The sequence below is a fragment of the Nesoenas mayeri genome (assembly GCF_963082525.1).
Source record: "Nesoenas mayeri genome assembly, chromosome: 15".
Lineage (NCBI taxonomy): Eukaryota > Metazoa > Chordata > Aves > Columbiformes > Columbidae > Nesoenas > Nesoenas mayeri.
This window is the reverse complement of record NC_137559.1, coordinates 10,472,635-10,499,053: the sequence shown is the minus strand read 5'-3', so window position 1 is coordinate 10,499,053 and position 26,419 is coordinate 10,472,635. Positions and strand designations below refer to the sequence as shown.

General features: G+C 47.9%; 1 protein-coding gene across 2 annotated transcripts in view; it reads right to left on the bottom strand.

Moving 5' to 3' along the window:
• Positions 1-24,306, bottom strand: part of MGRN1 (mahogunin ring finger 1) — a 51,866-nt gene extending 27,560 nt beyond the window's left edge. For both annotated transcript variants that reach the window (XM_080354092.1, XM_080354093.1), the window contains exons 1-4: positions 24,134-24,306; positions 17,247-17,365; positions 14,233-14,321; positions 9,732-9,878 (exon numbers count right to left, since the gene is read on the bottom strand). In XM_080354092.1, the coding sequence (XP_080210218.1) occupies positions 9,732-9,878; positions 14,233-14,321; positions 17,247-17,365; positions 24,134-24,221 (443 nt within the window). In that variant the 5' untranslated portion in view covers positions 24,222-24,306. The remainder of the gene's footprint in view (positions 1-9,731; positions 9,879-14,232; positions 14,322-17,246; positions 17,366-24,133) is intronic.
• Positions 24,307-26,419: the final 2,113 nt, after the last annotated feature.

Genomic DNA, 26,419 nt, shown 5'->3' with positions numbered 1-26,419 from the left:
AAAGGTTAGAAAGCTCTAAGCTTCTTCAGCCTAACCACACTTTGTGGAGGAGTGCAGCACACCAGAAAGAGATAGCAACATAAAACCTTCCTACCTCCAAGATAATGCCTCCTGGTTTCTGTAAGCAAGGAGCAAGAGGGCTGGGCAGCTCAATTCCAGAGCGGGGAAGCAAAAGCCATAGGAAAAACCAAGGCGCAGGGTCAACTAAGAACTGCAGAACTGAGCATCACACCAGAGATGCAAATACTGGGCTGGACATGATTAGAAAGGACATGCCTGAACCTTAAAACTCAGCTTCAAGAGATGCTATGGACACTTTACACTCAAGAGCTACAGGGAGGCTACAGGCCTGTCTACCTGCTGCCAGAATGCAAGAGCCCACAGCACCAGCGGGTCGCCCTCCAGGACTCAGGCCTTAAAGCACAGTGATTAGGATTCATTTTGCAGCTTAAGGTATAAGAACCTGGATGCCAGAAGATGATGAATATTTATTAATTCCTCTCGAACCCAAGGAGGAAAAAAAACAGGGTCTCCTGCTGCCTTTCTCTGGAAAGACAGTGTAGTTCCTGCACCCTTTAAGGATTCAGAAGGCTCATCAAGTATCACAAGATCGACATTAAACTCTAGAAGGCCATGACGAAGGTTCACCACATGTGCTCCACCCTTCCTGCCAAGGCAGGTGCATTATGTTATTTCTGACAATACCTCACCCTCAAAGACCATTCTGCACTGCGCTGAAATTGTGCTGCTTTACTAGAAGGCTTCACTGCATCCTTCACATTTAAAGCATGGTGTGGGAGAGATCAGAATGACAGGTCTTTTATGTGTGAATTACAGAGCGAGCAATTGAGTGAAGTTTTATTTACTGAGTTGTCAAGCACAATGAATAGAGCAAGCCTGTATCTAGCTCCATTTGTGGCATTCTCAAAGCTTCCTGGCTTTGCAGAGAGGCACTAATTCCCCCTCTGTGGCTGGAAAACCTGAGGATGGGAAAGTGACTTATCTAAAGTGACAGCAAGTCAGGAACCTACTGGAAATGAAGTGCAGAGGAGAGTGGAGGTCAGCAACTGCCTGGATGACATGCACCACAGCAGTGCTGGGACAGGGGTGTGAACATGCTGATGTAAGTGCCAGGAAAGCTGGGGGACCTGCACTTACAGCACCAGAAGCCCAAGCCAGTCTATAACAGGAAAGCAAGTAACACTGTTCCAAGGATAGGGTAGAACAACACTCACATAGACTTGCTGCTCTCACCACCCCTGAGAAAAGAAATAAACCAGATACGTTGATTTTCTGAGCTGAAGAGCATGACAAAAATACCAAGGAGGCTTTCTCAAGTGAACCAAGAGAGCTTTATGCCTCGGACTGTGTGACTTCCTAGTCCCCACTGCGGAAACACACGTCAGACTTGGATCTGAACACCCAGTCAGCGCTGGAGACCTCCAGTTAGCGGCCAGTGCAGAGGCTGCCGAGCACCAGCAGGCCAAGTGCCCAGCGGATGCCCTGGAAGTGCTGGAGACTGCAGACTGTCACAGAGATCAGTCACCTTTCTAAGGTCACGCACAGGATGCACTGCACAAGTACACACTCCAGCACAGGAGGACAACGTGGCAAGCTGTTACAAAGCAAGTATCCTGCATGTTAGTGCCTAAGCAGCCTCTTACCCATCCCCAGCCCTTTCGGTTGGCATCTGCTGTAATCATAAGTCTTCTACTCCCTGCCTGTGCTGTTGAGGGCTTACAGCAAACAATAGAGGAAAAGCTCTGTAGAGCTGTGTTGTTACAGGAAAAGAGAGCATGAATTAAGAATAAAGGACAGCAGAGGAGCAACATGCTGCCTCTCCCTGCAAAAACGCTGAAATCTGAATATTTGGGCTGCTGCTTCTCAGACTGCACTGTGGCAGGTCTCCATGCAGACAGGGGGTCTGACAAAACCACCTTGCAATCACTGGCAGCTCAGGACAATGGAGAAGTGGAGTCTGTCCTGTTAGGTCAGGACCAAGCAGAAATCCCTGGTCACATTTCTTTAAACCTGTTTGTCTGCTCAGGTACCCCTGACAGCATGAGAATCACCCGCAAAGTGAGGGACCACACTGCTGACTGCAGCAGCAGCCCCCAGCTCTGTCCTCAGGATTCATGCAGCCTGTCTTCTCCCGTGAGCCCTTTGACACACCTTTACTCCCACAAAGCAAAGTTTACACCCCCCTCTGACTCCTTCCTTCGCCATGCCAAATCCTTCCACCCCCAAAACCAGCTGTGTATTGGAGAAATGGCAGATCAGAAGCCCTGTGACATCAGAGTGATTTTTGAGAGCACAGGAAACAAACTACAATTATTCCCAGTCTCCCTGTACGCAGTCTGGACTTGCTACCTGTACACAGTCCAGACTTGCTGCCAGGCACCTGTAGACCTTAAGGAGCTCCGGTGGGAGCCTTTCAGGAACTCTGGCTAAGTAGAATTAAACTTCTGTTGCTACGTGCTCACTGGAGATGCAACAGCTATGTGTGGGGGTGATTCCCCCTCTTGCTCATTCCTGATCAGTGCCTGGGGATGTTCTCAGCAGGGCACCAGTCCCAACTCGTGCAGACCTCTTCACCGCTGTGCTCCTCATGCTCAGCTCTGCCTGTCACCGGGGCTGTCTCAGACAGTCAAAAACCAGCTCCTGTTACTACAAGCACGCTGGGACTCCTGATCAAGAAGCACCAAGTGAGGACCCTGGCCAGTTTGCCTCAGAGTTAGGCACAGCACTGTCCAGACCCCATTTCTCAAAGAAAAACAGGATGCACATAGCAATGGTGCCCAAAGGCACCATTTTTGACTGGTAACGGCCAAGAGCCTGCACTGTGAAGAGCCTGTGGACAAAATAAACATCCTCTTTCTTTAGTAACAGCAATCTGCAGTCAACCAAGGACAAGGCAGAGTTACATGAGACCTTTAGAGGGTACTCAGGAACCAATTCTTCCACTGCCACAGGCTGTGGCGGGCTCCATGTGCTCTTACATGAATGAGGATGATGTGATGAGGAAAGAGCCAGTCATGTCCTGCTGATGTTCACAGAGGCCAGGAGCTGATGTGGAGCAAGCACGCAGGACCCTCCCTCTTCCACCTGCACGCTCCTCTTTCAGTTTGGGCCAGGATCTCAGAGGTCAGCTTTTGGGCAAGAGGGAAGTTGAACAGTGTCTCAACTCAAAGTGATGTTTATTGGTAAAAGAAACACTACCAAAATATAAGAAGGCCACAGTCCTGAGTCTCAGTTCATAGTTAGGCAAGATCCAGCCCCAAGAGGGTCCCACTCCATGAAGAAGTTAACCGTCTGCTAAGCTGGTGCTCTGCAGCCCCTGCCAGTCTTCTCCTTCCAAAACTGAGTTTCCACTCCAGGAAAGAAGGAGACAAACCCCTTATCATGCAGCTGAAACCCTGCCAGCCACGTCCTGCTCCAGCACCTGCCGAGGTCTGTCCTCAGCTGCCAAACCCGCCGCAGAGCCGGCCACACTCACGGTTCCAGTGCCGGCGGCTTACACAACAGCTACGCAGAGAGGCACAAAGGCCAGAGCCCTCGTTAAAAGACAGAGGGTTTGTCTGCTTGGTGAAACCTATAGAATTTAGCTCTCCAGCCTGTGAACTCAGCACAATACAGCGTTCCCTTGGGGACCGATGTCTGTCCGGATCAAAGCGGTAAAGGCTTGCGCCTAGCAGAAAACAGCACTTGTCTCCGATTTCTTCACACAGGAGAAATCTCTCTGCACAAAGAATTCATGTTAATCACCACAGTCCACAGCCATAAGCTGCAATAGCACCTTTCAAAGGCCCTGAATAGATAGAGGCTATTAAACAACCAAAGGAATACCTGAGTGTCTGTCTCTACTACGCAAGCTTTAATGAAAACAGCTATGTGCTGAGCTACCCGTTGCAGTTGGATTTCATTTAGTGAACTGACTATTCAAACTTCCATACGCAGACAGAATACATAATTGTTGCAGTGTCACATCCACCATCAGCTTAAGAGACTGCGGTAGGATGTTTGCGATGAGTGTAGCAGGCATTTCAAAACAAACAAGATATTTTTTTTAAAAAGCAACAAATCCAGTACACTGATTTGTGGATCCACAACACAAACAGCACAGCCCTGAAAAAGAGTAAGGATTGCAGAGCTAGACTGACCTATTTTCATTGTGTTTTCTCTTTATAATAAGAAAGTTTGGCAACATTGCTAGGAGACAGAAGAGAACCTTTTCTGTCCAAAGAGAAAGATCTTTGTCATAAAAATGGACTGCGAAACTCAAAGCTCTCATGTCATATTTATCATCAGCTCCTGATCTGCCTAGATTGCTCATGTCTTTAGAACGGACTGTTTCAAGAGCTTCCAGCTACAGGGTTGGTTTGACTTCTTCCCCTGAGGAAACAACCGCTGCTGTCATGTTTTAACTACACAATCCTTCCTGCTAGTCAGCAAGATATCTACGGCTGGAAAAGTCCCAGGGGCCCTCCCAGGAACAGGCTAATAATGTGCATGTAAAGGCTTTTGCCAGAAAGGGAAAGGATGCATTCGTAAAGCACACACAGAATATGAACATCTCTGCAGCCTCCTCCAAAAGAAAAACCTGCCTCCTAAACCACAGACATCTAAGGGTACAAACACACAAACCAGTTACTACAGGAGAAGGCAGGTGATGAACTGGGAGTCCCTCAGCTGTTCTCTAGGAGCTGCTGAAGAGTCTTGCCAGCCCTGCAGTAGAAATGCGATGTGGAGCATCCTCTCATCTGTCTGGGGAAATCACACGGTTATGGGCGATCACTAGTGAGTAGTGATGTACAGCTCACACACCTGCATGTTGGCACCTCCTACACACTAAGGCAGAGATTCTCATGTGGTTTAGGTAGGGCCCATCCTGGTCACCCTTCACCTTCTGGCTGAGAAGGCTGAACCCCTCCTTGCTGCACATGCCCATCGCCTCTACCATAGGCACGGACCCACCTCTCCAGCTCACTAGTTATTAGCATCACAGATTCTGACAGCAAATTTCTCTTTGTTTGTAGGACATTTTTGAAGCTGACAGGTACTGCTGTGTTTCGGTGTCACTGAGCAATACAAGGCTTGTCCTCGTGGCTGGGCAGTCAAACTGCTATGATGGTCTCCCCAGCCAGTGTTTTCAGTGCTTTCTACCCAGCTGCTGGGAAGCTGAAGCCAAAGAAAAGGACAAACTGAGAAATATCACTCCAAGCCAGCCAGATCTGAGACCAACACCTCAAGTGCACATCCACCACTAACCGAAAATAAGAGCAGATCCTCATCCTCAGGAAGACGCTGTGCTACAGCTCTCTGGGGGAACTGCCACAGGAAACAGAAGCACAGCAGAACAGTTTGCCAGCTTCCAAAACCAAAGAAAGTGGACACAACCAGAAGAATAAATAAAGATGAGGATATTTGGAATCTTGAGCTGTTCAGAGGCAGGTCACTGCTAATTTGCTAATTCCATGCCATTAAAGAGATGCTGGACACAGGCAGATCTGGTCTCTGCTACCTGTGGGGTAATGCACCAGCCAGCCCTCTGAAAACTAATGAGTTTTAGTCTAAAGAGTCTTTAGCCTCACCACAAAGTAATCAGGTATGACATATTCCAGATTTATACTAACTCCCATTTCATCCAAGAGGCTTCTACAGATATCTGCCCTAGCATCAGAAAGTGCTGGGTCCCCTCTCTGGGCATGGGGCTGCAGAGGTAAAGACACCTCTGCAATCACCTACAGCCGCACATGCACCTTCTCCAGACTCCACTGGTCAGCTGTGGTCCCACAGCAGCGACGATGCAGATCCCCATGAAAATCAGAGTTCAAGAGCTCAGGAAAGAGGCAAGCAGCAGCTGGGAGCTACGTGTTCCCAAGATCTTGGCTGGGAAATGCTATAGCTGAGCGTATCTCAGCACAATTACCTGGGAAAGTCTGCTGAACACTCGTTTGAGACAGGTTAGGACAGGTAGCACACGCTGATAAAGCCACCAGCTTTTACACAGAGCCCCAGCAACTCCAGAGGGGAAGGTTCCTGGCTGGCAGACAGAAACGCTTCCCTTTGGTCATGGAGAGCAGCTAATTCTGAGGGCAGGCCCAGCATATGGCTCTACAAGCAGCAATGCCTCTGCTTGGGGAGAGCCACCTCCCCTCACCCCAAACTGTATGGACATAATAACGTTCGTAGCAGGAGTTTCACATGAGCAGGAGTGCTGATACTATCAGGATCAGTGGCTGTTTCAGCAGGGAAGCAAGAATAACTTGTTTGGCGCTTCTAAGGAGCCATGCTGCAGGCTGCGGAGCAGGAGAAACTTTCTGCTTTTGACAAGGGTCCAGAAAGTTTCCCCTATTTTAAAATTTAGCATCAACTTAGGAGAGTGGAAAAAAAAAACCAGTCTTTTGTTTTAAATAGCGTCTTCTTCCCAATCAAGTACTGAACCCAGCAATAAAAAATGTATTGAATTTATATACAGTGCAGCTTTTGCACATGCTTGTTCCTTGAATGTAGCTGTTAGCACCAAAAGAAACTGAGAAAAAGGAAAAACTACCAGGCCAGGCAAGGGGAAGCTGCATTCCTATTAATGCACTAAAAATGCACATGCTGCACTTAGAGCTCTAAGAATGCAGCCCCGATTTTTTTTTTCCACTAGAATTTGAAAAGAATAAATCAAAGTAATTATAGCAGTGCCCTTTCAGAATTGCTTTGCAAAGCTGAAATCAGAGCTTCAAAAGGTTTTTACTAGCAGCCAGCAAATCCAGAGAAGCAGAGATGCCTACTTCGGGCAGCTGCACTAGCCCCAGGACGTGCTTCATGAGCCACTTGCACATGGAAAAATAGCCTGGGTTGAATTAAAGCAGCTTATAAAGTCTATATTTGTATCTCACTTCCCCCAGCCCTTATTACCTACACATCTGCATGAAATCAGGATCATGCCTTCTAAAAGGCTCCCTGGCTTCTGATGCAGCCCCCCCCCACCTATATAACATTTATTGTCCAAGAACTCCAGAGCAGAGACAGACAGCTCATCACTCCTCTATTATAGGGAAATTAAAGTATGATTTATTAAATAAAAGGCCAGCAGTGGAAGCAAGAGCTGAATCTGAGTGCTTTGACTTTTGACGTAAAGGTTTAGTGCACTGGGGACTGCTGCCACCCTAGCAGGGTGACACAGCATCGTCAGCTACGTTTCGTTAGCCAGGTAATGACTGCTGGCTACTGATCCTGGTTTCGTGCAGATGCAGGTAGGCTGCACGAACAAAGGCTTCTCCTCCGCCATCTGAATAGAGATCCGTCTTCCCAGTGACCATGGACAGGGTGGATTAAAAAATTTGTATTTTAAAAAATATTTTTCTTTGAAGTTGACAGTTATGTTAACTTTGAGAAATTCTGCCTAGGAATTGTTCAAATTAAATTTAAAAGGCAATTAGGTAGTTCAAGTTTGCTGCATAAGCTTTAAAGAACAGACAAGAGCACTGGGGACAGTCACTGGCTTAGTGCATGGCACTAAATTTCAGTAAAATGTGTTCTTAAGTGAAGCAGAAACTGTTTCCCTCCTCCAATCAACCAACAGTTCCTAGAAGAGAGCAACTAGTTACAGAAGACTGAAATCACACTCTGTCCAGAAACAGTTAGTTATATTCAGTAACTATAATAGTTTCATTAAACAATTATTATTCAAGGCACAACTTGACAAGACAGAGTCCAACACAGTGCAGTTTACTAACAAGAACGCTACACGGCTGGTCTCGGGTGGTTCAGTTGCACTTCCATTCCAACACAGCTTGGTTCAAGACACAGGTTAAAAAAACAAAAGTACATTTTCGCCTTAGAATAACTTTCTCTCTTGCCATTTTAACACAACAAAATGCAAAACCAGAAGTCTGAAAAAATACATTTTCACGTATACACATACTCTTTATAGACTTAAGCTCTTTGTAAAATGTGGCACAAAATTTGATATGAAGCTTACACTGAGTTGTAAATGCAAATGTTTCATTGTTACTGACCAGTGACAAATTATCTTCCAAGGTAAACCAATATGCAAATATGCAAACCAAGATTAAAATCAACGATTTAAAACAAGACTTGCTGATTTAAGCCATGGCTGAAGTCTGGCAATGTAAATACATCCACCCTGGCCATAGGCACCCTCAGCTCTCCCCAGAAGCCCACAGTTTTTTGGGTAAAAAACAAGGAATGCCGCAGGGCAGCACAAGGGACACTGGCCACCTCTCCACGTGTACCTGTTAGGAAAAGAGGACTTCAATCTCCAAGGCTGCCATTCCAACACCTTCACTAGCACTAAATTCACAGGAAACCTAAGGACCTAAGAGACAGAACACGGAAACTTTATCAGGATTTCTAAGGCACCCTGCTGCGTTCAGCTCTGCTCAGGAAAAACTGCATCTAAATAGAATGCATTTTCAGAGTTTGTCAAGAGGGATTTTTCAAGCATTTAAAAAGAGCTAATTACCTGCCCAAAATAAAGGCAACAGAAGGATAAAAGGGGCCTATACAAAACTTCTGGACTGAGATATCCTCCAGTCTGGAGGAATGCACATCTGGATGGGAGCATTGAGCTTGTCTCATTTCTAAAAATACACTACTCATTGATCATTAGTGGGATGTTTATACTTTGCATAAAACATGTAAGCCATTTTATAGTTTGTCATACATATTTCTCCCTGCTGAAACCTCTGCAGATCCCTTCAATAAAACGTAAGTTTACCCCCAGATCCAGATCCCCACTGCAGAAGTCGTCAGCACTACATGGACAGAACCGCTGATCAGCCAAAAGCCTCTATACGAGGAAGCCAAGAGCTTCTGCAGCCTCAATCTTCCTCTACCCATGGAACAAAAAGAACTCGTTGTCCCACGGCCATCGGAAGCCTGTCATAACGTACCAGCAGCTCATGTGTCTCCAGTTCACACCACAGACAGCACATTTCAGTCACCTTTGCTCTTAATACAGAGAGAAACATTTCTGTAGTCTTATGGGATACAGCATTGATTGGAATGGTTTAAACATGCCAATTTAGATAAAAAGGTTTTGAAATCCATAGGGATGCACTACCAGGATATGAGAAAGACTCCAAGAATGACGTTTTGACCACTCTTTCTGCAGCTAGCCAGGGGCTAGTATATGCACCTGGCAGGAACCACACAGACAGTTCCAGGCAGTAAATCCTTCCAACAGCCATCTCACAACAACTTGTGTTAGGGTGGTCATTTGTCCCAAAAGGGGCTGTAGGTGGGCCTCAAATCCACACAGACTCGCTGTGTAAATGTCACACTGAACTTCACCTTGGTGGCCCAGATGCTCCTGTCACAGGAACACAGAAATCCAGCGAGTTAGGTGATCTGGAAAAAAACTGGTAGTATGTGAAGGGAAAGGTGGTTGTTTCTTTACTTTCACAGAACATCTTGCTGACAAACCGTATAGCTGCAAGCTCCCTTCCCTTCTTGCACACAGCACAGTTTCCCCTCACCCCAAAAAAAAAACTAAACCGAAAAGGGAATAAGAGAGGATATTGGCTATATGGGGGAAGAAAGTGAAAGTAATAATCAAAGTTATCAGAATATATAAAACAAAACAGAAGAATTAGACATTTCCCCCTTCACCATCTGTGGCAGCACTGCCCTCAGGCCTGACTCATGAGATGTTGACAGGCTCATCTCCCGAGAGCTCCTGTGCCCCTCCACGTGCCCACAAGCCCAGGACTTACACTGCCATGCCACCAACAAACTCTTCCGTAGCCTGGCAATAGATTGTGATGGCAACACGGGCATCTGCATCAAACGTGAACTCCAGGCTGTACAGGACTTTCTGCTTCCCATTCTCCTCAGTAGGGCTGTCAACATCATCTTTATACCTGAAAGACAATGCCAGAGGATTAGAACTCATACGAGATATCATCAAGACCCCTCTGGAAATCAGGACAAGAGTACTCTAGTCCAGATGTTCTGGGCAGGCAAGGCGCCATGGGCTGCTACCTGGTGCTTCCCAGGAGATCACCATTCCTTCCTCTGAGGAAGGTTCTTCCCGGATTTGACTAAAGTTATTAACATGAATCATGTAACAATGGTGCTGAGGAATCTCACCCTGCCCTACAGTGCCAGGACACAGAATGAGACAAATAAGTGATCTCTTGAATGTCAAACCCTTAGGACAATATTCTCCTTCCTTTTAAATCTTATTAGGTTCAGTATGTGACTAAAGAAATCTTGCACGGGCCTGTTAAGTCTAAAGCCTAATTATTTTAACTCTGCAAATTAAATGGTGCATGATAGGCAAAAAACAAGGTTTCTGTAACACAAAGAACTCCTGAAGCTCAGCAAAAGGTACCTCCAGCATCATACAGGTGATATTCAGATCAGAAAGCATCAGAATATAGGAACTTCAATACCTTTAAATGTACAGATCATCAACTAAATCTTCAATGCTGCTAATGACTGAAGCTTGCACATACTTAATGAGCAAAAATTAACACATTTAACTGTGTAACAGATGCATGATAACCAATACAAGAATGAGTTTAGAAGTTACTTCTATTAATAAAGGTGACTCGTAACTTGGCTCTGGGCTATGGTACAGCTGGATCCCATTGTGTGATCACCACTGCCCAGTACTGCTCCTTCTCCCTGCTGCTGGAACAGGCAGGTAACAAATCCGCTGAAGAAGCAAGTTATGGCCATGGATGAGTTGTGAGTTATGTCATGCCAGGAGTGGCCAGGAAGACCAACAGACCTGGAAGAAGCAGCCCACACAACACACCATGAGAAGATATGCCCTTGAAGCACAAAGTGACAGAATGGACATGATTCACTGGCAGGGCAGATGCAGATTCCCATATGTAAATTCAAATCCCACTGTAACCCTATGACTGTAGGTAGCACCTGCAATCTTGCCTTTGAGATCTGTACACCACCACTCCATTTGCTACCCAGCTCCAGCCTCGCTTGTCCGTCAGCGTTACCTCAACTGCCACAACGCCGGGGTCAAAGCCAAGCAGCTAAACTATTCAGGAAAAGCTTGGCACTGTCTTTGACTTCACGGTATCAACCAGCCTCTCTCGTCATTAAACAGGCTCGATGAATACGCTGCACTATTGAAAATGGTTAGAAATGGGCTAGGCAAACCTCCATAATTCAACCTAAAAATCATCAAGGGAATCCTTATTTACCAAGTTCACCAAGATATAATAACTGCTGCCTAATTAAGAGGGTTCCAGCATGAATTTTACTTAACACCAGACTGAACAAGAATGAAATGTTCAGCTTCAGCAATTTAATACAGAGGCTGCGAAATAAAATTTAAGAGCAGCATAATCAAATACCTAACACACGTACTAATGTAACCCTAGTGAATCACTATAGCATACACTTGCATTCCCATCTGAAGAACTTGGAGAGCTCCAAATAAGATTTCTACCAGAGGTTCACCTAGGTCAGAACAGCAAAGCAAGCTAGAATACACCCAACGTGCTAGTATTAAAAAATAAATTAAAAAATAATTTAAAAAAACCCACAAAACCCGCACAGAAATCCCAAGAACTGAGCGTCTAAACACCTGCAGCATCCTGGATAAAATACACAGTATAGAGCAAGATGGTATTTTCACACAAGCTAGTTGCTTTCAGAGTATAAGATCATGGCACTTGAAGGCTGTACACCAGAAACACTCCAGGCAGCAGGGCAGATTTGCCTGGAAAACACGGAGGTAGCATCAACATTTTAGGCTGGACTGACCCAAGAGCACAGGTGGCAACAACCCACTCACAAATGTGTGTGTGTCCAAGAAAGCAGGAGCACAAGCTTCTGCAAATTCTCTCTTGCTGCTATCCTCCGCTGATCTGGGGTTGGCAGTGAGGGATCCAGGCTACGATACACTTGCCACTTCTTCCAGAAGAAGTAGGGTGGGGGAGAACCAGCACCCTCCCAGGCAAGCATTGATGTAAGCTACTTCACAGACCTATACTCACTGCATATCTAGGTGGGTATTAACATAGAGATGCCCATTGACACCACAGACCTGTAACAGCCCCAAGTAACAAAGTGGGACATCTGGGGGTGGGGGCAGATCATGCAAAAGCAATGCGTCATTAGTAAAACCATTGCCTGTTTTGTCTTCTCAGGGAAGTCACAAAAAGCACACGGGTTTGCAGATCTCCCTCCTGCTCCCAACTTCACCTCTGCACGCCCCTGACAGCACTCAGAGTATGCTTTCATCCTTCCAAGAAAAGGGGTTAAACCTAGACTAGAATAGATCTGTTGCCCTGGGAAACCACTGAGGGGCCACCACCAACTGCAGTGCCTGAAGAGAAGGTTTCTGGAGGATGTGTGTGCTGGGAAATGGGAGAGTCAGAGCCCTGTCTGCCTGGAATGCCATCACTTGAGCAGTCGGCAAGGTGTACGTGCCCAACGGTGACAGTCACAGCAAGGCTGTGTACACATCTTCATGTTGCAACACACCTGGTGCTGCAGGTTAAGGAAATTGGCACACAGGAAAGAGTTCGGGCAAGGAAATACAGCATGAGCTGCTATGGCAGCTGGTAGCTGGACCAAGGAACAAGCAAGGACTCCTCTGGTGCACACTTTGAGAGGCAGAGACATCTCATGTTCCACCTTCAGGTGCAGGAACAGTGCGATGTAACTTCAGGGGAGTAGCAAGACAAAGTCACACATTTTGCATTCCTTCTCTCTTTGCAACGGATGTGGCAGACAAGGAGGCGGCTCAGGAGTGGTTCAGGTGGTTCAAGAGCTCTTCTGTCTCCACCTGCACTCAAAGTTTACAATGTACATTTAGTCAAGACCTACAGTGTTGATGTGAGGTGCCCACAGATGCACGCACAGATTTATAAACCAGCAACTTTGCTAGGTGTGCATTTTGGTCATGCACACAAGTTAATTACACAGCCTCCACAATCACATGTATAGAGCCGAAGAGACTGACCACCTTTCAGACAAATGGCTGATCCAATGTTATGATCAAAAAGGCAAAGCAAGATGACATACTAAACCCCACCAACTCCTCCACTCACAGCAAAGCCGCTCCCCGTGAAAAAGCCACTTCCCATTTGGCTTCTGAGAGATGTTACCCTGTTTATGTGGAAGCCTGCAAAATAACAGCAAGTGTGGGAGGAAAGGAGGACTTTTTCCTAGAGAAGTAGTTTGCCCTTAAGCTGAAAAAGCCAGACAGCATTCAGAGCAGTTTACTAATGGTTACTTTTTCAGAAGTTCTTCCCTCTTTTCCTGTTCAATCAGTTTTGAAATCACAAGTATTGTTCACTAAAAAAAAACAAAACCAAAAAAACAACCAACAATAAAAAAACACAAACCAAAAACAGAACAAAAAAAACCTCCAGTTTTCACATAAAAACAAACTGAGGGTTTTGTGCAGTTATGACTCAAATTACTCATGTTACAGCACGCTCTCAAACCACCTTGGCTGGGAGCTGGAGCTGGCCCCCTGCCAGTACTCCAGCCCTGTGCCTGAAATGCAGAATTCAGAGCAGCTCAAGGATCTTTGGGAAATGCTCTGCCTGTCCAGATGCCTGGACATCTGCCCAGTCGCTCAGACCAAAACAAACCACTGTACGCTGGGCCCCTGTATTTCAGCCATGTGTTTCAGAGAGGGCGGCTGCAGGTCGAAGCACTGGCATTTAATCCAGCTAGCGCTGGTTCAGATCTGTGTTGAGCAGTGAAAGGTAACCGAGCCCCACAACTACCCAGACCTCCTTCCCCTATGCACAGGACACAAGCCATCTAAACAAACGTGTAACACTACAGCCAAACTTGGCAGCGGGAGAAAGCTGAGGAAGTTTCACTCAAGACCAATCAGTCCTCCTGGCCTGTGACTTGCACCAGAATCAGCTTTCTGGCTTCTCCTTGTACAAAAAAGCAGAAAGGAATCTGTTTGTAGGGTTTACTGACCTGACTAATATATTTTGTCCATGCTCATGATTTCATGGTTTTGTTTACCACTCTAGTCTGTCCTGTAGAGACAGATATATCACTGGTCCTGTTTGGAAACACAGATTGCTCAAGTCTAGGGGTAAGGAGCGTATAAACTACCTGAAAGCTCTGATCACAAGGGAACACAGAAGCCTCTGGCCATATCTAGCAAGAAGGATTGGGAATTCAGCTATTTCTCCAAAACCCTACGAAATACAGTTTAGCTCTGGATGCTGGGTTGAATAAAACGAAAGGTTCAGGCAATAACAGTACCTCACAAGTCGGAGAGAGTCTTTGCGGATGTTCACCAAACTTCTCAGTGTCTTCACTGGCTCATGTGGAGCTGGAGTTACATAGGGAAACTGGAACAAAAAGACAAATGAGTCTCCTATTTTTATACTATAAAAGGTAGCAGCATGTTACCTGGTACACAATTTACCTAAACCAAGAAACATCTGCCTTTAAAGATACTCAATACAACAGCCACAAGGAACAACAGAGAGAATTATATTTACATCTTAATCAAGCATATTTCATGGCAAAAATCCAGCTCTGGTTCACTAGTAGCTCATATTGGGAGTACGCACTTTAAGAAACGGCATTTTCACAAGCTCTTTTTCTGCACCCTGAATTCTAAGTCTGGAAAGCCTTGCTCTCACAAGCTTTTATTTCCACTAAAGAAAGGAAGCTCTCCCATGCATGTTACAGCATGCAAACAGTGACCTGACTGCTAATCAGCATCCCGAAGCCATGGATTACTGGGGGAAAACTCTTTTTTATTCCGAAACAATGGGGCAAATGTTCTGGAAAAGAAAAGAAGGAGACAGGGATAGGAGGCCTCATTCTATTCTACAGCCAAGAGGCCTTCTCTCACAGATAGTCCTTTAAATAAAGGACGATAATGCTTCAGACTGTAATTCTCCTTACTGGTCACAGAATCTCCAGTGAGAAATGCAAAGGACACTGATTAGTGTGGTGTCTGCAACCTGTGCAGCTGCAGACCTGCCTGCTGGATCTCCCATCTCCTTGGTGAAGTCTGAAGCTGAAACATCCACTCACACGACTGCCAAGTTTGGCAGGTGCTCAAGCTGGAGCAATGGCTGAGCTCCAAGTCAGAGCAAAGGCACGACACAAAGGTACAGAGATATAGGACAGGCTTTCAGGTGGAAGGTGTCTTGGAGTGTATCCAGTGTCACCATGCAGCCTCATTAGAGTTGGGGGTCCTTCAAACACATCTCCTGATTGCTCTGCAGTGGTGTAGAGCAACTGACATGGAGCAGAAGTACCAGGGACTGCCAATATACACGATTCCTTATAAATGAGTCGCCTGCTAAACAGGCAGCCAAACGCTGCTGCAGCTGAACTTCAGGGCAGCTCCAGGACACAACCCTTCAGTGTTGTCCCCTCGGGCCACAGAAGCATATTGGTGGGGCAACAGCCAGAGCCTGAGGGACAATGTGCTGTTTCCTGACCGACAGGAGAAGGCCACAGAAGACACTGTGCCACAGGCAGCAGAGAATTCACAGGGCAGCCGCAGCTGCTTTCCTTGCACAGAGTGCTCGGCACTATGGCTGGTAGCACTGCCCTACGCAGAGCAGTCAAGACCTCGGTTACTCCAGAGCGAAAACTTGACCCATGTCCAGAAAGCAGTTTTGCTGCTCTGTGTTCAAGTGTCTTTTTCCTTGAAGATTAATCAGAGCAGCCAAAGGGCATTAACTTTACGTAGGCAAACTATATTCCACGACAGCCTCCCTCTCTTAAACTTGTTTGGCAAACATCCCACTGTGTTAATAGCATTCGCACCCACTCCCCTCTGAAGAAATGATGAAATTCAGTGTCGGGATGTCTGCACGGAAGCCCAGGCTGAGACATGCAGCCAATTTAACTCTGCAAGGCCAGACCCTACAGCACACGGGATATTTAGCTAACAGCTGCATCTTCTGCTTTCACTGGAGTGCTGTGCAGCTGCCAGTCACAGAGCAAAGGAGAAGCAGTCAGCTTTCAACCACTGTCCTGCACAGGCCCGGCACACAGACATGCCAGAGCATACCTGCTGAGCATCCCTGTGCCTGCATAGCACTGCTAGTTCAGAACAATCTCCACCTAAAGTCCCTCATTCCTAAACCTGTTGCTCATCTGCACCTTCTGCCTGAACAAATGCCTTCCAGATTCTCCCTTGTCCTACCCTGCAGAGTCCTTTCAACTAACTGTGGTGCTGAGATGACCAATGGCACAGCCCAAGGACAACTCAGAAAGCAGAACACGCTTGTCACTGGTCCAATTCAAATATTGAGTCATCTCGCCTCAGTTTCCCACATCTGTTAAACAAGGGTGATACTGAACTGCCTCCGAACACTACAAGCATGTATTAACTAATAATCACAGCTTTTCTGAACATGAGAACCATGACATCAATTTTTCCTGTTTTGAAGCTGCAGAAATAAGTAGGAAAAGAGCTGGCACAGCAAGCAGCTCTTTACCGTTCCTTCTCCAACACTCTGAATACATCTCCAAATGGCTCCTGCTCTGTTACTTTTTGGTTCTTTTTAAGCAGTTCTGAGATGGAAGAGAAATCCAAAACATAACACTTGCATAAAATTCCTATTTGTCCCTCACAACTGTGCTACTCCCTGTTCACAATAAAAGCACAGGCCAATCACTTGAGCAGATAGCTTTTCAGAACCTCATAAGACACCCATGAGCCCAAAAATACCTCTGTGATCCAAATGGGAAAACAAAAGGAGAGATTTTCTGAGCAGCCCACCTAGGTTACAAAGCAAATAAAACATCACCAAATATCAAGAGCTGTCTTAACACAACCCTGCACCCAGTCAGGCCACTCATTTACACAGAGAACGGCACATGTTGAACACTGGTTGGAGTCCATCCAACGTGCCCAGGAGCCCTGTGAAGTCCAGGCTCTGAGAGTAGATCAGCCTTCTCTGCAGACTTTTTACACTCGCTCAAGTGGGCAACTAGAATCAGTCCCAAAATCTGTGCTCCTGAGTTGCTGTCCTTCTTCTCCCACTACTTCTGCCTGAAGTGAAAATAAGCCTAGAAAGCGAATACTGCTTCTTAGAAAAACCCTGCTTGCACCTGAATAGCTGTAGCAGCCAGCAACCTGGGGCAAGAGTGGGGAAATGCTCTTGCACCTCAGACTGGAACGACACTCCCCAAGTCACGAGGGTCTCTTAGGTCTGTGCCATCCTCCTCTACAAGTCCTACACAAGTTTTGCCAAAATAGGTAGACAATAGAAGGTTAAAATAGACAGCATATAGGAACTTGCCTGAACAGGTCTATTCCCAAGGAAGTTTAGATCCATGTTCTCGCCAAAAAGGTAGCCCTCAGGGTGAGGGGTGTCAAACTTCTCGCCTCCCATAAAGAAGTGACTTGCAAAGTAGTTTCCTAGAAAAAAAAACACACGGGAATAAAAAAAAAACCCACTCTAAATAAGTGTATCACAGAGAACAGCTGGTCTGTGCAATTTTTAATTCACAAGTATAAAAGAGCACAAGACATAGAAAATACTTGCTAGTTCACTCCTACCCTGTATTGCTGATGGCCACTGCCAACAGCAGAAGCTGGAGGGTGGAGGAGAAACCCTTTTATAAATCATTACAGTGGAGATCATTCAATTTTAACTTGTTTTCCGGAGAAGGAACGGGGAGCAGTAAGAGTCAGCTCTTTTCAATATTGCCCAATTCAGATGAATTCCTTCTCATTCCTCCGCCTTCCAGTGTGAAGTCCAGTCCCACAAACACCAGCAACCTGTTCTGAGAAGGATGAGGCTTCCTCCCACTGCAAACTCCTGTTGGCCAGGTTTGCCTTCCCTCACCTCTTTTACTCTCATATCCCAGGGCGAGAACCACACAAAACCTTTACTGTGAGTGCTAGAGACTATATGCCTTGATGCTGAATTTTATTAATAGCATTGACAGTTCTAAATGCAGAAACATGGATGTCTGGAAGAGATAAACCCTGGGACTGACTAAACTGAGCTTAACCTCTGAAAGCTTCACCACAGATCTGTTTCATTTATCTTTAAGGTGACACACTCCAGTGCAAATTACAGGAGACAAAAGGTGTGCATGGTCACTGGGATTCTGGAGCACTGGATTAACGGCAAAGTCATCTGAATTGATTCAGTTGTGCAAGAGCACCACAAACGTAGCTTCCCCATAGAAAGACTTCAGGAAAACACTCTCAAATATGAACTTTATGGAGTTACAATTTCAGAGAAATAAGTATCAGGAGAGAACTAAAATAAAAGGCTCCACCTAAGCCATTTCCTTTGAAGTTTCAGAATGGGGATTTTTCATGCATGTGATGAAAGGACAGAGCCAAACACACATTTGCTTCCCTAGGTGCAATGCACAGACAGCATAAAATTTGTTTTAAAACGAGTCATTACAGAAGCAGTAACTAATCATCTGAATGGTTATGGAGGCACTATGGAAGGATTTGCAGTCCCTCTAGCTTGGAGCAAGCATGATTCACTCCAAAATGGGAGGGCTTTCATGAATGGCTCTGTTTTTTCCATTAAGCCATTTTGCCTTTATGCTTCAAGACAGACTCTTCTTACTCTGCACAGATGGTAGTGCTTTAATGATGATGGTAGCGCTCAGCTATTGCTGAGCTCAGTTTACAGGCATCCAGATGTTTATATTATAGAAACACATCCTTCTTTCCAGATACAACAATCAACTTCAGCACAGGTCCAGAATCTACCTAGAACCTATCTTACACAATCAGCGTAACAAGATGTAGGTGTTCCAAACGACAGGCAACCTTTTCCCATCCCTCCCAGAAGCAACAAATTAAAAAGCTAATCTGAGTAGAACATCCAAGCATAGCTAGCTCGATACAGCCTCTCCAGCTGAGATATAACACTGCCATGGTTTATACTTATACTAAGGTTCAGAAAAGCATGACGAACACTGGGGTTTAGGAATAGATTTTGCATTCCACATGGGTCAAGTAGGAATGTGGTTTTGGAGCATTTTATCTGATTAACTGTGACGACAACTGTGCAGGATGCCTCTGTGGCACAGCAGCTGACTACCTGGCATCAGAGTCACACAGCTCCCTTGTATCCTAGGAGCAAGATATCCTGGGGCTCGACACGTCTCACTAAACCTGGATTCCACAAATTCAGAGTAATGCTCTTTTGTGGAAAAAGGTCTGCATCCCACAGGCAGAGGATGCAGAGGTCCAGCGGGCAAGGACTGCTCGCCACACTGACACCCCATATGCCAGGGGAGCCAGCAGCCCAGGAGAGCATCGCCGGGCAGCCCCTCCAGCACCCTGGGGTGAAAAGGCCTCTCTGGTACAACTGGAATAACACCAAGATGCATAACTAGCATGTTCAAGGCACCTGCCACACCGTCTTTGCTCCACTAAGAACTACTTTTGGGATCTCTAACAAATTGTTAGGGTTTCTCACAAATACATGCTACCCCCTGCAACATAGCAGCGCTTATCTAACTAGAAACCACAGCTTCAATTCCACGCACAGACTGAAGGCTCCCTTCATCTTGCTAAGTCACCTCCTGCAATGTGAAGGATTTTTTCCCACAGTCTCTTCCTTCATGGGCAAACAAGAAACGCAGTCAGTGCCAGTCACAAAGAGCATGAGGAAAGTCACTTTGAGGAGCTCAGAGGCAAAACTGCTGGCAAGCAGAACAGCCCAGGGCTCTGTCAGTGCTGCTATGGCTACACAAGCCACTGCATACACAAGGTCTCAATAGAAAAAGTAACAAACAAGGATGGCAGCAAACTGCCTTCAAAAGTTTATAACACAGCTTTCAGCAGCTGAAAAAGAGATATTCTATTGCAAGCCTTCAGAAATCACACACTGCCTACAACAGCCAGGAGCACAGAGTCGGCAACACAGCTGCAGCCCCATCAAAACAAGGGCTGTATCGCACAGAAAGTAATTAGATACCCATTTAGGCTTCCTACCATTATTAGAATTAACAGTGAAGTGATAGAAATTGAGTCTTTTTTAATTACTTAGCCAGACGCTCACCACCGCAGCATGCCGAGGGATGGACTGACAGCATGGTTCTGGGGACGGCCTGAGCCTGAACCAGACCCACGGCTGGACAAGGTTCTCTCGCCTTCTTCATCGCCAATCCCTGCTGGGCCACCAAAAGCCATCATGTAGCAAACAGGAACACAGCTCTGAGCTGGGCAAAATATAATCCAGCAACAAACAAGTAAAAAAGCAACTGGTTCTCGCCCACGAATCCTCCAGTCTGGTGCTCATGAACAGCAGAGGAGAAGGCAGGAAAGGAAAGCACCAGCCCACGGCAGGCAGTGGTGGCGTCACCACGTTGGGCTGAAGAACTACAGCAGGAGTCATGGACACAACCACCCCATGCTGTGCTTTGCATGGCAGGTGAGCAACGAGAGCTACATGTGAAATACAGGAACATATTCCTGTCTCAACATTGTCGTGGTACATGTGGCTCATGAGCTGAGAACAAGGCGACAGACTGAGTAGAACTCAGGGTACTCTTCTCCTATTTAAAAGCCTTTCTTTGATTAAAGCATCACTCCCAAGCCACAAAGCAGTTTAGCTTCAGAGTGGAGCAATCTACCTTTCTTTTTTCCTCCCAAACATGGCCAGGGTCTGTAATTCTCTTCCAAGAGCCTGCTCCGGAGGAGAAAAGCCATCTCAAGGGCACATGCTCCCTGCCCTGCTCCACACTGCAGATGAACTCAGTAGAAAGACAGATGAGCTGACGAAGGAGCTGCAGAAAACGCTGGTGCATTGCTCACCGGTTGCTAAAGCAATAGGGGCATCATGAGACTGCATGCAAGAACACAGATTGTTTTAACCACTTCAAGCAGAGAAGCACAGCAAAGACCATGGCTGTTCCTTGTGATTACCCATTTTCAGCCTGTTTCCTCAGAGCACTAATTCTTCTGTACAAACCAGGCCCTCATCCAATACTCCCTTACAACTGGTCAGGCACTTGCAATGCCAGCACAGTCTCCGTGAAGCGAGCAAAAAAGGTTAAAACATACCAGTGAAGAGGTATTAAAGAACAGAATCAGGTGTTATCTTGCAGCATTTCAGCAGCCTCAGCCCCACAGATGCAGGAGGGGAAATACAAATGATCCATATTCAGAGCCTTCCAAGGCATAAGCAGTGCATTTCCACAAGATTTATAACTACAAAACTGCATACTGGTTGCAACAAAGCTGTTAAACAATCTGCAAATGCCTCATTAGGCACTCTGGCTTATAAAGACCAAGGTGGATTCCACAACAACTCACTCAATCCTCCACAGAGCACGTGACTGACTCAGCAATAACCACATCAAAAGTCAATAAATGAGAACTGAATATTTACCACGCCATTTGCAACCATCTGTGACTCAACAAGGTGCTGCCACTTGGTATGACCTCGTGAAGTAACCGTGTTCCTTTCCACAGGAAGGCTGACACAATGACTAAATTACAGCCAGGATACCTGCACTTTGCGTTTATGTCCTCTCACAACACAGTCTTCTTGTGAAGTGGTGTATTTGTTCCAGAACATGCACTCGCATCCTTCAAACCAATGCCGATCGCAGACGAGAGCTGATCAAGCCGCTGCAGTTTGCCCAGACACCCACAGTAAGTTAAGATCTGCTTAAACCAGAGACTCGGAGGGAAAGACCACGAAAGGTGAAGGACAGTCCTCAGTGCTGAATGAATGAGACTCCTGTGGACAGGTAACCTGAGGTAATCCCCCTCACTTTCGGGGGACCTCTGAGCAGGCAGGAGCCTGCCTGTGCGCCCGGCTAACGCTCCAGTGCACACATCCAAACAATCACCTAACACAGCCAATGCAAAACTGGTTTCTTCCACTCCAGCAGTGAGGTGCAGTACAGGGCTCACAGCAACCATGTCAAGTTTGACACAGTTAACAACCATTTAGCCTAAGAACTTTTTGTACTACTTCCAGCTTGCTTCCTTAAATCAAATACAACCACACACACTCCCAGTCACCTTCCCTCCCCACTGCCAGGTTTTGGACCAGTCACAGCCAACCTTTCCAGCCCCACGTCAAACACACATAGGACTATAGCACCAGAAGGGACAGTGTCCTTCTGAACGCACTCCACCTGAAGAAGGGAAGAGAGTGCCATCCTAACAGCCCTTACTGTTCTGGTGTTCAGTAACCTTCCTTAAATCTCTACCTTAGAAGTGTTCATGACCTCTTCTTCTGCCTACAATGATCCTGAGCTTGGACAGCTCCTTTCCCTCCTGCAGTCAAGATGATCCTTGTTAGATAAACAAGAAGGCGGCAAAGAGAAAGGTCTAGCCTAAAGCCAGTACGCTTTCAGAAAGACAACAAGGAAGTGCAACAACAACAAAAAAATTAACAGGCATCTAATTGTATCCAAAGCCTTTAAAGGAAATACCAATATTTTTCTTTAATCAGTTGCCTGAAAGCATTAGCTCTTCAGTTTTACAAGGGAGGTATCACATACAGAATGTTCTTTGGCAGCATCTGCATCAACAGACCCCTTCCATGGTGCATGTGAACATACAAGCACATTGGCTAAAACCTCTCACACCATTAAATTCTAGTCCGGGTAATTACAACAGTATAGAAACAACAGGATGATGACTTGAAAGTAGCAGTTTAATGTTCATTGCATATGATGGTTATAATGAACCTGGTCCATATCTAAAATCCTGTCTAAGTGTCAACAGAAATCAGATGCAACCTCCAGGCTGTTAGAAACTGCCAGCAGGGCCCACGCTGCCACAGCTATAGCTCAGCAGGCAGCTCATGTCCATCCAGCCTCCCACAATGCGAAAGCCCCCCCAGCCATCCAAGGGACACGCAGAGTCCTGCTGGTTTCCTGGCAGTGACATTTGTCCTTCCTAGTAGCCCAATAAACTAGTTGCCACCTCCCTAAAAAAGCAGTTTGCATTTTCTAAGAGAGCCAAAACAGCTGAAGAATTTTTCTGGGAAGGTTTCCCCCTTACATGTCCTCCACATCAGCATTCTTGCTGAAGGGCAACCTGCAACAAAACAAGGTATAATGATGGCAAGACTCTATTTGAGAAGGTCTTGTATCTACTCCAAACAAAATGGGAGGACCTACTTGCCTCTATCGCACAGTCCTGAGGATGTCACAACCAGCTGTCATCAGACACACAGAGAACTCGAGTGTCTGAACAGAAAGGCTATGTTGCATCTGCACCCAAGAGTGAGAGAACCCAAACTGCCACTCTGCAAATTCTTTAGCCTGCCTGGAAAAGCCCTAGCAAATCAGAAACTCAGAAAAATTTCTAAGCAAATGGATACTTTAAGAAAAAAGAGCACCTGAATTTCCCTGATGACTCATTTTGTGACAAGAATAAAGAAATAAACAAGTTACACCAGCCAATCTCACAAGCCAGTCTAAGATAAGGTGAGTCAGAGGCTCATCCCAACTTCACAAAAGTGGCACTGCTGACAACTCTAAGTTTTCAGAATGTCTCCCTTTGGAAAACAAATACCCATGTAGGTCAGTCCAACAGTGCCCAAGTAAGAACCGCCGCCATTCTAAGGAGTTAAAGAACACTGTCATGTGGGAATTTTTCCATCCCAGATTCCATCAGATTCGCTTTTCCTTCCACATCCCCACCAAACTCCGCTGCCTCTCCCCCTTTACCAGCTGGAGATGTCCCAGTGGCCGCAGACCGAGGGCTTGCTGCCGTGGGGTTTCCAGAGCAGAGAAGCGAAGCTTTTGCTCACCCACCAGGACCAAGGGGCAGCGCCTGAGCTGGGCGGCCACGGACACCAGCAGCGGGACGGACGAACGGCTTCAGTATTAGATTCAGGGCAAAAGGCCCTCCTGCATCCTTACACTTCAGCCGAACAGGGCACCACGGCGGCCTCTCACCACAGATTCGTCCCGGGAAGATCCATCCCTCGGCGCTCCGCACCGGGGAGGCCCCGCAGCTGGGTGGGCTGGGCCAGAACCAGCCCCGGGCCCCCCTCGGCCCGGTCGGTGACGGGCACTCCCGCAACCCCTTCCCCTGGGGACCCCGCGGCCCGGCCGCCCCGGCAGCGCCCCCCGCTACGCCTGTCCCCGTCGGGGCGACCGGGGGTCACCGGGCCCGGTGAAGGCCCGTCGCCCTCCCCCGACCCGGCGCTGAGGGGGGTGGCCCCGCGGCCCTCACCGGACTTGGGCGGGTAGCGGTAGGCCGAGTTGGCCTGGATGTCGATGTCCTCCACGCCCGCGATGCGCCGGCTGAGCAGGGAGCCCATGGCGGCGGCGAGCAGGGCGGGCGGGCCGGGGGACGCGGAGCGGAGCGGCGCGACGGCGGCGAGCGGCCCGCACCCACGGCGGCGGCGCGAGGCACGCCGGGAGAGCGAGTCCGCCCGCCCCGCGACTACAACTCCCGGCGGGCCCCGCAGCGGCGCCGACCAACCGTGCGCTCTGCCGGCAGGGGGCGCTGCCCGCGGGGCCCGGGCCCGAGCTGCACCGGGAGGCGGCGGGGAGCGGGCACGGGGCTGCGTCCTGCACGGGGAGGGTGTGCACCCTGCACGGGGAGGGTGTGCACCCTGCACGGGATGGATGTGCACCCTGCACAAGGAGGATGTGCACCCTGCACGGGATGGATGTGCACCCTGCACGGGATGGATGTGCACCCTGCACAGGGAGGGTGTGCACCCTGCACGGGATGGATGTGCACCCTGCACGGGATGGATGTGCACCCTGCACAGGGAGGGTGTGCACCCTGCACGGGATGGATGTGCACCCTGCACGGGATGGATGTGCACCCCGCACGGGATGGATGTGCACCCTGCACAGGGAGGGTGTGCACCCTGCACGGGGAGGGTGTGCACGGAGGATACCCGGACACACACCTTGGATGGGGTTGCCCAGGAATACACCCCGCAACAGGGATGCACAGAAGGGATGCACAGAGGGGATCCCCAGGGACACACCCTGCACAGGGATGCACCTTGCAAATTGTACAAAGGCAAAGCAAGAAGAAGGAATTACGTTGAGGGTGCCTGGCCAGAACAGCTCAGCCCCAGCAGGCTGTTTTGCTCAGCCCAGATTAACCTGCTGGCAGTTTTTTTACTGAAGAGTTTCAGGCAGCACAATCATCCTCATCAGCCCCCTTTCCTGCTGGCTGCTGGGGACCAGGACATGATGCCAGTGGTGCGTTCCGCCTGGCACGGTTGGTCTGTGTGGGCCAGCTGGGGTAGCTGTGCACCTCTCAGGAAGCTTGGCATAGGGATTCATGACCTGGGCCAGTTCTCAAGGGTGGTACCTGCTCCTGGCTGAGGCTCACTGCCAGCAGGAGAGGAAGGCAGCCAGCCTCCCCAGCTGCAGGGCTGTGTGACTTTCACAAGGGGAAACCTCTCTTGTTTCCTCCTCTCACAGATAATCCACACAGGAAAGTGAACAGAGCTGTCTGAGGCTTGGACATGAGAGCAGGGAACAACTGAATGCTGTCTCACGTTATCATGCAAGGGCCAGGAGGATGGAATGGAGGAAGAGGCATAGAAGAGCCCCCACTAATGTCCCAACACTGAGCCCTGTCCCCTCTGGCACAGAGTCTTGCAAAGACGCAGGGAAAAGCCACTCAGATGTGGCTTGTTAAGGGAGGCACCTTCCTGTACACACGCTGCAGACAGGCCCACTCTGCAAAGGAACTGGGGACCCAAATTCCCAGCGGTGGAGTTAGGGATCCCCAGCAGACATGAAGGAGCTGCAAAATCTCTCAAATCGGCCTCAGGAGCAGAGGACAGGCAGGAAAAGAGGGCTGGGGTGTGGGGAGATAGGATGCCACTAAGATCTGAGCCTGCCAGCACGGCAGGATTTTATGATAGCAAGTGAGTGGGCGGTGGGTGGAATTTGCTGGACATAAACACAAGCTAAAACACACCCAGCAGGAATAAGCAAACAGACCAGAGGGGAAACGTGCTTCCGGCTAGTTATTACCCTTGCAGTTGTTGTGGCCACTCTGAGCACAGCCACTCTGCACCGGCGGGGCTGTGAGAGGCACATGCTGCAGGGGAATGGGTGCAGAGCAGGACCAGACCTCGCTCTGCTGCATCCTGTGGCACAGCAGGGCTGGCAAGGACAGAGGAAAGCCAGGGAACTGGCAACAGCTGCATCCAGCCAGGAAACCATGAGAGAGAGGTATCCTGCACCTGGGTACTGCCAACTGTGTTCCCCAGGATCCTACTGGCATCCAGAGCAATAGTGCCTCTTGCTCAACCAGCCTCTCCATGCAGGAGTTTCTCATGACAGAAACTGCACCAAGAGGGAGGAATGGAGTCTACTGACCGGCAAAGCAACACCCGTCCCGTGTCTCCTGCCCCAGAGCATGTCCTAGCTGCTCCCTGCCTGCACGGACAGCTCAGAGATGCACCTCGGTGCTGGGAATATGCATGTGCCCTGGCAGCAGTGGGCTGATGCAAGCAGCTTGTGTGCCACCACCAGCCCG